We start from the raw sequence: 14,709 nt of genomic DNA, 5'->3' as shown, positions 1-14,709 counted from the left end.
GTTAGATACACATCTTCAGTTTTATAGATATATGCTTAAGTGATTTTATAAAACTTTTAATACATTTTTAAACTAATCTTGCTAATTTACTTTTAAAACACATGTACTTTAGGTATTTCAATAAAAAATGTTATAATAAAGTACTTATAGTCATTATAATAAAAAATTAACTTGTAGTAATTTTTCTCAAAGCATGTTGCCTTTACAAAGCAGTGAAAGCCCATTTGTAGCCTTAAGCTGAGGCATTGATACTCTACTAACAAAAGGTAAATGGTAAGGTAAGTTTAGGATGTAAATGGACAATGTTGTCTGCAACAACAATTATAAATTAGGTTAAAACCAGATCATAGTCTTCACAAAATAAAGAAAGATTTTTATTATTTCAAAAGACTGTGGACAATAATTACTGGTCAAACAGCATGGCTGTTTGGAGTTAGGAGTGCCTGGTTTGCAACTGAATGCAAAGCCAGACGGGGCCATAAAGGCATGGTTTTCTCTAAGCTTCTCAGCCTGCCAGCTCACGCCACACAGTCTGCTGAGAACATCCAGAAAGAGTGAGTGAAAAAGAATGAGGTCTGCATTGTGGAATAAGACTTTTTGTGAGCAACATACATTGATCAGAGAGCACTTGCTGTTATTATTTTTTGTAAAATCATGAACAATAAACTGAGATTTCCACACATTTTTCTGAGTACTGGCCTATTGGTAGATTCATCCATGTTTACATATGTCTTTATCTTCACATGATATTCATGGCACCCTCTGTCCATGTCGCACAGTGCAATTTACTAGTGTGTCATAGTCTTAAAGGTACTTTATTTGCTAAGAGATCAGCCCAGAAAGACTGGCCTGTATGTAACGCTATTGGAGAAGGACACAAAATTAAATCATATCAACAGTGACACCTACAGCTAAATACTTGAAATGTCACACTACTTTTAAGGAGTTTCATATAGATAGAATTAAAAGAAATTAGTTGTTTTTTTTTATTTAAACATAATGTATATATGTATTTTATATTCAAGCTATTTTCTCTTGTGAGTAAAGTATGCCAATTTATGACAAGAAGGAAATTTATACATCACATGTATAATGGAATTGTGTATGAAATGTGGCTCATATAATCGTTGATAATGGATCGTTCATATAATCGCTGATAATGGATCGCGAAACTCTTGCCTATGCATAATTTCTTTCATGCGGTGTACAGCATTTTACACATTAAAAGCCAATATAAAGCAAATATAAAGAAAAAATTATCCAGTAATTGTCTTGTGTGTTTTCTACTATGGCGCATATTTGTATCTGTAGTACGTGCTGCAGATGATATCATTCCCATCTCTAAATCTACTTCACCTTTTTGGTTTACAGCCAGATTAATTTTGTAAGTGAAATTAATTCTCTATGTTCTGATGATAATATCTGGGGCCAAGGACTGTTCAATCTCACACACTAAAAAGTCTTTAATAACTAATTATAATTACTCAGGAAAACATGAAAGCAATCATAAAGTCCCAATAGAAATTATAACAGGTATATTGTAAGATGTGGAATTCGATGCAGCAGTTTTCATGACTTTGATATAACAAGTATGCCTGTAGTAATTTCACCTGTATGCGCGATATCGTGTGTACAAGTTAGCTAGCTACATGATTTATAATATCAGTCGAATTTACCTCAACAAGAAAATTTAAATAGCGGAATAAGGTATACCTGCCAAAAAAACAAGGGAATAGTAAAAGTGCCCTCTATTTCCGTGGCAAGAACCAAACCTTTTAAACATTTTTATTATATCGGATTTTCAAGGGCTTTGCAAAGAACAGAGTAACCGGGGCTTACAGACTTTTCCATACAATAGGCTCTACTTGAACAGTCCACCCAAGTAGATAAAATCACTCGGTTTCAACCTAAAATTATATATAAATTATAACGTTTTATGTCACTCTTGTCAAACCAACTCGCGTAAGCTTTTGATTGCGCTGGACTAGCTAACTGAATGTGGTCTAGAGGGTTTCTATATGTGCAACTAGCGTCTACCGCATGTGAGATGTTTAAGGGACATCTGTAAATTGTAGCTACAGAAAATAACCTGGGTTACACTCTCCTCCTCGACACTTCATAAGTCTCTGCATGAACATCAGTCACATGCAACGCCACCACCACAATTAAATTCTCAACGTCTGGGAAACAGTGTTAGTATGAGTGGGCCAGCGTGTTGCCCAGTAATTTTAGCATGCTGGCCACGACCCCAGCCAAAAGGTCAGTCCTTGGGGGAATCATTGGCTGTGAACTTCTATAAGTTGAGGCATGGCTTTTGTTCATGCTCTCTCTACTGCTGTGTTCTGATTTTCACATGGTCTCACTCTTCTGTGTATGGAAAAAAAATACTTTACATTAAACAATTTTTTTTTTATCTTCAATTTTCATGTGTTCCATTGCAGAACAGCAAAGAGCTTTAAAGAGAATATGTAATATTAATCGTGTCTAAAGCACATACAATGCTTCTTCCAGATAGAGAAGCAAGATTCATCACTCAACAGAACACATTTCCCCTGCTCCAGAGTCCAGCAGCGGCGTGCTTTGCACCACTCCACCCGACACTTGGCATTGTGCTTGATGATGTAAGGCTTGCCTGCAGCTGTTCGGCCATGGAAACCCATGCCATGAAACTCCCAGCACACAGTTTTTGTGCTGAGGTTAATGCCAGAGGACGTTTGGAACTCTGCAGTTACTGAGTCAGTATTGTTGGCAACTTTTACCTCAACACTCGACAACCTTGCTATGTAACTTTACATGGCCTATCCCTTAGCTGAGTTGCTATGGTTCCTAAACACTTCCACTTTTTAATAATACCAATAACAGCTGATCATGGAATATCTAAAAATTTCACAAACTGGGTTGTTGCAACGATGGCACTCTATTACAGTACCACGCTCAGTTTCAGTGAGCTCAAAGACAGCCCTTTCTTTCACAAACGTTTGCAAAGGCAGACTATATGTCTAGGTGCAATTAATGATTGAATGAAACACTCGAGTTCAAAGATTAAGAGTATCCCAAAACCTTTGTGAAGATAGTGTACTAAAAAACAATTAAATCGTATGAATAGGAAACCTAATTAAAAATAATAATCATGGGTACATAAAAACATGCATGATGTTTAAAAGGACTTTCCACAAACGTTACTGCAAAGTAACGTCCTATAATAACGTCCTCTCTAATGTTTTGGCGTCTTTACAAAAATGTTCAGAGGATTTTGGCGGGACGTAGCTTGGTATATCGTAGGACTGTTTGTGATGGTCTTGGACAGACAATACTATTGACTGCAACACAGCGAAAAAAACTGGGGTCGGCCCACTTAAACTTATGCAACACTGTTTCATTGCATTTGATTTCTATTGGTTAAGTGCAGCATAGACCATTTGCAGACCAATGGGGCGAAGAACTTTTTTTCTAGCTTTGTGCGCGCAGTTACCACTCCCACTGTCCTAGCTGGGTGACAAGCTGGCGTGGATACGGGGGACATCGTTGATACATTAGCATCCTTCGCTTTTCAGTAGTATGACTCAAACTGAATATTTCAGCTTTGGTAGTAGTGGGTCATAAACATGGGTGCGTGTCATGACATGACTATATTTAGACGATATTGAACAAGAAAGCCAGTTAAATAGGTGTTTTTTTGAACAAGCTTGCTAGTCGACACATTAGCCAGATTTAGCTAGCTATTTTTTCCCGCTGTAATTAATTTAGGCTCGTATAACTTGGATTTGAATGCTCAACGTGGGACAAATGTGTAGACCAAGCAAGTTGTTATGCGTGTCCAGTTACAGAATGAAATGAATTAGCTGTGAATGGGCATTCGATTATAATCCGGCAACTAAAACGGGATGGAAGCGGGGTGGATAGTGTTCGCCGCCTTTCTGTGGGGTGAGTACACCTTTTAAGTCTTCAATATAACGATGCTTGTGGACCCATGTTTCTTTCATGCACAGTTCGATTATTGCCTAGCCCGGGGTATCAACATTATAGTCACATGCAAATTGATCTCATGATTAACAGCAGTTAGTGGTAAACAATTAGCTAGATTCCAATATTACTTTATATTAGCCAAGGGAAGCGAGTGTAGCTGTAATGCAGGAACCCTTTTTAATTGTGTCTGTAGAGATCCGTCGTTAGGCAATACCGTGTGTAGCTGTGCTTGTTGCGTTAGACTTGATTTGAGAACATTGTCCTATTTTGTCTGAACGTAGCACATCTTATTGAATAAAAGCTTTAATAATGGCGTTATGGGCATGAAGTACGTTCCCAGACCCATGTTATCATGATCTAGAGTGGCGGAGCTACTTCTCTCACGATAAAATCCACCTGTGTCGTTTTTCCGGTTTTGTGGATTCAGGTTAGGCGTGTACCGACGCAATCAAACAACCACGTAATTGAGGTGTGCGCAGGTGTGTTTAAGGTACTTGTCCAAATAAGGAGAAATAATTGCATTGTGGATAATTTTAGGTGTGGAGGCCTAAAACTGAGTCAGAGGTAAAGAAAAACGAGAGGAAAGGCTTTTCAGAATTTCATTTTGTTTCAAAGGAAATCCTGAAGGAGTAAGTGGAAGTGCATTTGGCAGAAAATATTCAGTTCATGGAAACATCTATTACTCAAATAATGATTTAGATCTCAGAACATATGCCTAGCATTACATGGTATTCGTGCCCATCAACATCCTCAAAGCTGAGATCATGTTATTAATGAACTACTACCGTTGGCCGTGTTTATGCAGTTGCATGAAGGGGTAGTTGTTGGATAACATTCCAGAAACACTGAGATAAGCCAGATGAGAGTGCTGATAACAGCATTTCCTAGTCCTTGGATAAAGCTCTTTTATTTAGCTGGACGCTTGGTTTGTGTTGGATGGGCAGTGGGTGCTATAAGTGGTGTGGGCATCAGCAAACAAGGCCTGGTGTGGAGAAGTCTGAGATGAGGAACCATAGTCTCATCTAAACACTGATAATATATGCTGCAATATGCCTTAAAGACAAGAGGTCCACACAGTGTGTTGTGTGGTTTTTTGTTTTTTTTTTTCTCTCCAGAGGAACATTTTTCAGCCTTCTCATATTTGTTTATTAGATTAAATATTCCCTGAGCTCAATGAAATTTTAACACCAGTAATTGTCCTAGGAGCATGTATTAATTACATGCTGATGTTAAGTCTCCCACTGTAATTTTGTGCTTTTTATTTATTTGATTCTGACTGTTGTTCTTTAAGCAGTAATGATGGCTAACTTTGACTCTGTCTGTCTGTGGGATTGTTAATGGATTGTCCCATGAAAGCCAGTTCGATTGTTCAATTGGAATTTTTTGCTCCATTTATTGATTGTTGTGGTAAATTTGTAAAGGTGCACAGCTCTGATACTTATTAGAGTGGTGGATGATTTCTTTCTCTCTTTCCTGCCCTCCCTCACTTTGTCCCCTGTGTTGTCTTTCTCTTATGTTTGAATAGAGTTCCACTGTGCTATGTGTCGTGATGTAACCCTTCCACCTGGCCCACTGTACCGTGTGGCAGGGTTCCCCCTATCGCTGCCATGCACAGTTTCAGGCTATGAGGGTTCACGGACACAGGATTTTGAGTGGTTCTTCTACCGAGAGGATGCAGGTGCAAAGCAGATTGGAGTGGTGTCCACACGAGATAGGGAGTTTCCCTACGCCCCTTTCCAGGCACGAGTGCAGTCAGGAGAGGTCCGGGTGGAAAGGGACTCGGGTGACAAAGCCAGGCTGGTGATTCAAAGGCTCCGCCCAGACGACCAGGGGCGCTATGAGTGTTACACGCCAAGCACCGACATGCGTTACCAAGGCAACTACAGTGCCTCTGTGGATGTGAAAGGTAGCTCATGGGTAGTCATAACAGAAAATAATGATTTTATGCTGGCCAAAACAAAAAAAGAATTTAGTTTTATCCATCCTGCTTATCCTGTTTGCCTGTTTCATGCAGTGATTCCGGACACGTTGCTGATAACCCACACACGAGTTCTAACGGGCCAGCCTGTCCCGGAGGGGGCGGGACTTCAGTTGATGTGTGCAACCTCTGTTATGACTGTGCAGCACACTCACGTCTCCCTCACGTTTGGGGTGCGGAGCAGCACGGGCTACGGCTTTCCGGGCCACAACCTGCATGAGGTCATGTCCATCGACCGTGAGCTGCGTGTGGTGCCGGGTAGAGGCAACTCTTACCAGCAGCGGTACACAGACGGTGAGATCGGTTTGGAGAAGAGGAGTGGAGAGGGAGGCAGAGACATGTATGTGCTGAAGATGAGCGCCCTGGAGCCTGGGGATTCGGGATCGTATTTCTGCGAGGCGGCGCAGTGGATCTTGGATCCGTCGTACCAGTGGGAACGCATTGCTCAGAGGACCATGGAGCTGGGCAACCTCTCTGTACAGCCTCTAGGTCAGATGGTCTGACTCGTAAATCATCTTTGGTGATTTTGGGTAATTCAGGACTGCTCAAAGCTCAAACTTTAATGGTGGGAATAAAGGCACATTCAGTTTTATCTTTTTAAGAGGTGCAAACCATGGGAAGCGTTGCGCTTGATGGTAACGTAATGAACTGGATAAGCTCATGCTTCCTGTTTTAAAATGCTCCTTTATGCACACACTTCAGCTAGTGAGATTATATATTTTTTTTATTATTATTTATTTATTTATTTTTTTAAAGCTGAAGTGTGTTGACCTGGCTCTGTAGTTCTGGTTCCATGGTTGTCAGTGTTGTGTATATGCAGTTAGACCCCATACAGGTTAAATAGTGCCTAAAAAAAATTTGAGAATCGGGGCATTTAGAATGGACATACTAATGAGGGACACTGGTCCACGTTCCCAAAATTTGACTTGGTGAAAATGTAATGAGTTGCATGTCCAGAAGCAGCTGATTATCTAAAACTTGTAAAATAAGTAAGCAGATTTATCCCCAAATCAAGTTTTCCTAAGATCAGTGCACCATTAAATTTAAGCAAAACTTCAAACTGTGACTCCTATGCTATAATTTCTTTAGTGTTATGGCCATAGAGTAACTGAGTGCCCGTTGCTTCCCCCAGCGGGCACGCTGGCTGTGGTTGTGGAGCCGGCCGGCGAGGTGTCCCTGCAGCCCGGCTCTCCTCTCAGCCTGGCATGCCAGGTGACTGGCGCAGGCTGGTGGAACCGCTCCGCGCTGCTGGTCCAGTGGATGCGGCGTGGCCCTGCAGGCGGCGTGGAGGTGGAGGTGGCTCGGATGGACCCTGATGGGGTTGTGAGCTGGGGTGACGATGCCAGCAAGGGAGGTGGGGGCAGCATGGAGAAGGAGGCAGAGGGCAGGTTCACCCTGCGGCGTTTCTCCGTCCACCCGCTCGATGCTGGCACCTACCGCTGCGCAGTAAGCGTGTATGCCGGCAGGCCCACTCCGGGAGCATCCAGCCCCGCCACCATCACGCAGAGATCAGAAGGTGTATTGGTCAGCCTTAGGACTAAGGGTAAGTGGGTGTGGATGGAAGCTCTGCCTCTGTACTGTACATGCCTGAATTGAGTATTTCATAGATGTAGGGGTGGAGCTCGAGTGCCAAGCTTTTTGTTTTGTTTTTTTTCTGATTTCAGAGCACAGCGTGTCTGCCACTATCAAGATGCCACATCAAGTGATCCCAAAGCGTGGCAGCACTGTCACCTTGTTGTGTAACGTCTCTGTGGTGACCATGGGCCCCAACCAGGTGGAAGTGCGATGGCTGCAAAAGAAGGTGGAGTCTGACGGGAAAGGGGACACACCCCCGGTAGAATCAAAAGGCAGTCTTCTAGCAACTCTGACCTATGATGGAATGGCTCATATCTACAATAATGGAAGTGATTTGAGCATCGACCGAATCTCTGCCAGTGTCTACAGGCTAAGGGTCTTTTCAGCACATGAAGATGACCAAGGCCATTACCTGTGCCAGGCAGAGGTGTGGGCACAGGACCCCCACGGACGATGGTACAACACGGGTGCCCAGGCAGTGTCATCCACAGTGCACGTTTACCTGTATGCACGAGGTAAACTCAGATAAACGTGGTCAATGATCAATTTCATGTGCACTAATGACAACTGAAATCATTCTTCCTCTTTGTTCTTCCCCTTTTTCTGCCACATTTGTATTTTTAGTTGGTCTCTTTGTTGCTTCCACTTCCAGTTCCACTGTTGGTTGAATATCTGAATTTCTAGATCTGGGTTTAGTTTCTCAGAAGCTTTGTAGACCATTGAATGTTGTTTTGCTAACACAGCTTTCCACTGGAGGGTGGCTGGAAATGGCGGCCCTGTAGTGTCCTGAAAGAAATAAAGGAAAATTGCAGCTGGTTGCTTTTATTGCAGTACCAAAGATGCTTTTGCATGTTGCTCACAATGAGCCAACTAATTTTTCTTCTTTGTCAGCACCATTTTGGATTAACTCAGTTCCAGAGAACATTCAGACATGCCAAATGGAAAGTATCTCTGGGTGTAGCCTGATCTCCCATGTAACGAACTGACATGTGTATATTTTCTCTCCCTTTCTGTCCAGTTGTTGACCTCCTCCTTATACCGCTGGTGATTGGAGTATCCTGTGCCCTGTTTATTGGAGTGTTCATCATTGCCACGGTAACGTGCTGCTTCATGAAGCGACTGGCCAGGCAGCGCTCCCGAATAAAGAAGTAGGAATTTGACCTATGTCCCTGCAGATCTTACTGGGAGCTGAACAAATGACACAAGTCAGAGAGAGTATATATTTGTGTACTTGATGGAGGAATGAAGAATACTGATTCATGCTGGCAGGCTTGAGCTATAAGTGTACAGTGAAGAGACAATTACATTGCAGCATTTCACTCCTGATGCCTGACTGGAAGCGCGAGACAGCTCTTTCGTGCTATTTTACGCATGCAATCACCCATTGGACTGTTGAAGAGTAACTCACTTTCACTCAGTTTCTGTTGGCCTAACTTTTAAGGTTACATACATTTAAGCTCTTACAGGACACACAGATGGCCAAATTCACCTTTTTGTAGTTTTTATTTTTCTTCAGTCCCCCTGCCCAAGGATGAACCACTTTACAATAGATTTTTTGTGTGTGTGTGTGTTTACTGTTATGTGCTCTGATATGTTAATGAAATCCTGGTTTTAGTGTGAGAAACCTTTACTTGGAGGTCTAATGCATGGCATTAGCGTTTTACCATTGTTTTTAATGGTATTTATGGAAAAGTGGAACCACCCAGACTGTTGCACTGAATCCTGCAGATTTAAAATTAAGCCCTTCCAGGTGCTTAGCCATGGTCTGCCCACACACTGTTCCTGCACTCTGTCCAGTAATCAGGCAAGCCCTTTATGCTACAAACTCATTTTGAGTGGGTTCAATAGACTAAATACTATATGTGTGGCTACCCTATTGTGTAGAAATGAAGTTAGAACCATTTAAAGAAGAAAAACAAGGGAGAGTTTGAGTTGTAGACATAGAGCTTTCAACTCCTTGCTGTGAAATAAACTCATCTGGAATGAATGTTGACTGCATTATTATAAGGTGCACTGCTCATGACATGAACATTCTAGTTTTAAAATGCTGTTGGCTGCCTCCCTCACACCGTGTTGAAGGAGCATTGGTATGTAAACATCACTTAGGCTGTCAGCAGACAGATTAAAATGCAGGGACCCTACTTAAGACTGCTGTTGCTCCCCAGCACAGCAGAGCCAACAGAGACTGACATAAACAGATGCCAAGATTCAACCAAGCCTGTGGGGACAAGGACCAAAGAGTTCCTTAAAAATGTTTTTGTTTGTTTTTTTTTGTTGTTTTTTTTTTGCTTTGCAAACTGCTGGCAAGATGGGGTTTTTTTTTTTGTAGGTGTGTATATTTTTTGCCAATATTTCAATGCTATTGCTTTTTTTTTATGTGAAATGGATGTAATTTTAGGGAGGGAATTTATTCTTTTATTGTATAGTCTGTGAAATAAGGCCCAGTGTTGTGCAGGTGGGTAGTGCCCGGTGCATCCTTCTTATTGCTTTACATTGCACCTGGACTTTGCATGTGGCTTTGCCCACAGTTCTGTATCTTAAATTAAAAAAGGAAAAGAATGAGAGCTTGTGTGGGCGTAAGAGCGGTAGGAACCTACACGCAGCTCTTCAGTTCTCTGCAGCGTCACCGTAATTCATTAGATTGCGTTAAGAATGATTGATTGATTGATTGATTGATTGATTGATTGATTGATAAGGCTTACTGCCTAGCTGCGTTCTAGTTCATAATGGAGTACGTTACAAGGAGGGGGGGGGTGGACATTTGCCCTTCTGTAGTCATTTACAGCATTTAGCTTGCAAGAGAGGATTTATCCTCTTGTGCAGCAGCATTGTGTGACCTAAACCGGAATGACCAAATCAATGAGAGGAACGCAATATTCGCTGGCCTTTAATCCTTCACCAGACTGTGCTGGATTCGTCCAGCTGTTCCGTGCAGCTCGGTGGCCGTTTTTCTCCCTCATCCCTGTACCAATATTCTTACTGTGTGTTTCTGATCTGTCTTGGAGTCCTAGCAAGCTAATGAATCTGCATGGTATTCAAATATACTTAAAATGATTGATTTTAATGGAACCTGAAACCACATAACCACAGTTTTATGCCATACTGTGCTTTCCTGTGATCATGTGAATTCTTAATTATTACACTGCCAATGTTTACGCTTTCAAAGCTATGTGCTGTGAATATATATTTTAAAAGGACATGATCCACTGAGTTTTGCAAATATTGACAGTGAACTGTTTATATTACTGTCTGCGTGTACTGTTATTGTGCTTCAGGATCATAAGAAATCAATAAAAACGAGATAAAATAATTAAAGGGTCTAAATTAATTAAAGAAGCTACTATTCTGCGAAATGGTAGCCATATAATGTTCAAGTACGTGCGTTTTGAGATGTCGTTTCACCGTCATACACGATACGGGCATCTCGGTTTTTGACGCTATTAAGAAACAGATACTGATTAAAATGCTGGTTTAGATTTAAAAATAGTAAACGTGTTTCTGTTTCCCCCTCAATCAGATACATTTGGAGCGGGAGGGGGTGGTTAGCACGAATCTGTTGGTATGACGATAAATGCGGGATAATGTTGCTAGCCTATATGATATACTTCTTGCGACTACCGGAAGTCTTGCTGTTACCTTTTCTCTATTTTTAAACTATTTTCCATAGTATTCTGAAATTCAGCAAGTTCGTTTTGAGTTCAAACTTTATTGTTGCAATACAACAGGCAGGTTATGGTTACCAAAAGTTGTTACTTCCTCGTAATCTAACTGAAATACACATTGACCTACAATGTTTAATTACTGAGACACATGCTGACCTCCTACAGTGTTGATTAATTGCATTTGTAGGTTAACGTCTGTTTCAGTGAGGAAGGTTATTCGAGAAATTTCAGCGTGTCTAACATGTACTCCTCTAGCTGTAGACGGAGTATTAAATAATAAGTGGCGGACGGAGGGGATGCCGCTTACTGCACGCTGCTTGGGAGCGGGCGTTTACTCTGGGACTCTGACGGCGAGGAATTACCGTCGTTTTTAACGGAGCAGTTGGTCAAAATGAATATGTTTTTGACCAAAGTAGTTTAGAGAGAGGCAGATATTCGCTCGCTGCTCGAGTGGCTCAATGACACTCGTGAGTGACGTAATCCTTTTGAATAAACATTTGAATTTAAACAGTCAAATTATGGTTTTGCGTAGGCTGACTCCCGTATTGTCAGTAAATGTGTCTTTCGTTTGGCGCTTGACTAAATTGTTGCTAACGGCCTGCTATACTCCAGACAGAGGACTCACTACAAGACTATAATAAAAATACATAGGACTTTAAGCACATGGTCAACACAGAATGGATTGAGAACATGGAAGAAAAAAAAACATGTTTGACACGAATTGTGTCAGTAGACTGTATGTTGTTGTTGTTGTTGTTGTTTTGGTCAGAGTCTCTTTGAAAACAAAGGAGAGAGCACGTAAGTTTTTTTAAAAAAATGAAGGCTCATGTTCAACCTCATGTCTGTGTTCAGTTCTGACACAGTTTTTAAAATGGCTCCTAAAATTGTATGCCATATAACCCTATGGTATTTCAAACCAAATTGGAAACCGTTTCCCAAAAGCATCATAGTGTTAAGATCATCTTAGAGAATGTGTTCAGTGTGATAGTGTGACTATGCTTTTTGGAAACCCAGTCTGATTATTTAGGCTATAGACCTTAACTTTATTTTTTGTGTTTAATGGAGATATAAAAATTTTTACAATGACATTTTGCTGCACGGTAAAACTGTTGATGAAAGAATGCTGGTGAAATATGTTTATTTTCTGCTCAGACAAGCGGCAATTGGCGATGGTGGAGGGAACATGAAGTAGATGTAAGAACGATCAAAGGAACTTCAGCCACCCTCAGTGGACAAATTTCTGGCAGGGGTGATACTTGGTGACCAGTCCTCAGATGAGGATCTCCAAGCTGGAAGAGGAGATGGCGGCATGCATGAAAAAGCAAAATGATGAGCTTTTGTTTCAAATTCATCAGATACAAATGTCAAAAGTGCAAAAAACTACAGTGTTAAGACCACAAGCAGTAGTTGTTCATGGGCAAAAAGAGAGATGAACCTAGACCAAGTGAAAAACAATTAGCTCTGCCAACTCAGGTCAAGTTTTCCCAAAACAAAGTACTAGTACTAAACTTTATAGATATTTGATTGGAAACACTACATGAGAACAAGGAGCAGCTGACAGTCCTGAAAGAGCAGAGGGGGAAACTGAATTATGATCATATAATACAACTGTACTGCACTCTACAGTATACCCTCAGAGACTGTTTCCACAAGATGGTGAATAATATTTAAGAAAAGTTCACTGATGAAATTATGGAAATACCATTTGCTGACAGAAAGCTTCCTGGGATGGTGCAAAAGGGTCACCCGGAGACACAATGAGAGCAATAAGTAAAGAGATCCAGAAATGGGACCAAACTGTGAGGGATTCAGGGGGAAGCCTACTGGTGTTCCAAGAAGATAGAGATGCAGAAAGCCAGAAGAACTCTCTTGCCATTCTGTTCAACCAGTTCAAAAGCATTCATGAGATGGGCAAGAGGCAAGTGTGCAACATGCAGCTGACCATTAGGAATCTACAAGAGATGCGCTTGAATATAGCACAGACAGAGAAAACAGTCCAGAAAACAGTCCAGGAGTATCTACGTCAGTCTCCCATTCCCATGCCTCAACTTTCTTGCCATGTTCCTCTCCCTTTCCAGTTGAAGTCTTCTATGATGAGGTCTTTCAAGAAAGCAGCTGAGGATCAGTCAGAGCCAAAAATTCAAAAAGAATCTGTACTCAACCACAAACCAGAGAAAATTATTAACATTAAGCCAACTAAATCCATAGTTTTGATGGACTTCGTGGAAAGTTATTCAGAAAGTATGGAGGAAGAGGGAGAGAGACTGATCCAAACCAAGATGAGAGCCATTAAGCATGTTATCAATGTCGGATCTCAAAGAATTAACCTCAGGCTTCTGTACCAAGCAATGGTGCACAGAACCATTCTCCTAAACTCTACTACCTGGCTAAAGATCTTATCCAGTGGTTTGTCTGTCTCTTTCAGCAATTTATAATGCATGTTGCACTGCAGAAAGTCCAGTAGGGGAGGTTACTTTGTGTTTGTGTTAAGCAAAAAAACATTATGGCAAAGTGATCGGTCTTTTCTTTATCGAGTTTTCTAGATAAGACTATTTCTCTAGGCCTGCTCACTATCATTTATTAACTTTAACATAGAAAGACACTGGATGCTCAATTCCAGCCAGCCCAAGACATGTGAAATGGAAAAGCCATTTAAGATATATAATGTTATCAACAGAGAGCAGGTTACTTTCAACATGCAACAAGGAGATGGAGTGCAAAACAAGTTTCCATTAACAAGAAACGTAGAACATGCATCACCCAGATTACTTACCTTTTCCAGCAGGTCAGGAAGAAAGCCTGCAAGTCTGAACTGTAAAAACATATGATGTCAATGTTATGTTAGTCAAAGTGCATTTTCCCCTGCTCACTTCCCTTACAGATGTGAAAAGACTATAGTTTACAATTGGCAGTCCCATATACATGCAAGAATAATATTCCACTACCATTTTTATCATTGCTCTTCATGCTGCACTGGGCTCTCATCCTCAGTCTTAACTGGAGGCAGTGGCCTGCAGTAGGCATGCTCAGCCCTGGCCATCCACTGTCACCTTTATCTAATACCACTTACCAGCATATGCCCAGGTAGTAAACACTGGACATGTAGGTTCATGTAGGTAAACATTTAAACATGTTCTATTATATTTTGTTATATTTGTTTAAACACATTATATTCTGCTTATATTAAGGACAGCATTATTTATTCATGGAAATAATTTTGTAGTGTCACTGATTTCTCACTATATCGTGTTAATTTTAAAGCAACTTTCTCCTTTCATAATAAACCAATTAATTAATCTAATACTCAGTCACCTGCAAGATATTGTGTAAAAATAAGATCAAATATTTAATTCATTTTTATTACTATTATTTATTAATATTATTAATTCCGTAAATTCAGTTGTCGATGCATTCTGTTCTTATCTGGGATTATAGGTGGTTTAGCAACACAAAATCTGCAGCAGGTGACTATGACACTGCACTCCAAGAGAAATGCTGGTAAGACATCTGGAGCTTCAGCTCAGCTCA

The 14,709-nt window shown here is 40.9% G+C and overlaps 1 protein-coding gene across 1 annotated transcript; it reads left to right on the top strand.

Moving 5' to 3' along the window:
- The first annotated feature begins 3,469 nt into the window (after positions 1-3,469).
- igsf8 (immunoglobulin superfamily, member 8) lies at positions 3,470-10,834 on the top strand. Its single transcript, XM_027000700.3, has 6 exons — positions 3,470-3,924; positions 5,492-5,872; positions 5,981-6,433; positions 7,077-7,487; positions 7,609-8,034; positions 8,538-10,834. The coding sequence occupies exons 1-6, from the start codon at positions 3,885-3,887 to the stop codon at positions 8,669-8,671; spliced, it is 1,845 nt and encodes a 614-aa protein (XP_026856501.3). The 5' UTR covers positions 3,470-3,884; the 3' UTR covers positions 8,672-10,834.
- Positions 10,835-14,709: the final 3,875 nt, after the last annotated feature.

This window comes from Electrophorus electricus, chromosome 7 (assembly GCF_041902795.1).
Source record: "Electrophorus electricus isolate QZ-2024a chromosome 7, ASM4190279v1, whole genome shotgun sequence".
NCBI classification, from domain to species: Eukaryota; Metazoa; Chordata; class Actinopteri; order Gymnotiformes; family Gymnotidae; genus Electrophorus; species Electrophorus electricus.
The sequence above is the reverse complement of the archived record's forward strand: the minus strand, read 5'-3'. Positions and strand labels throughout refer to the sequence as shown.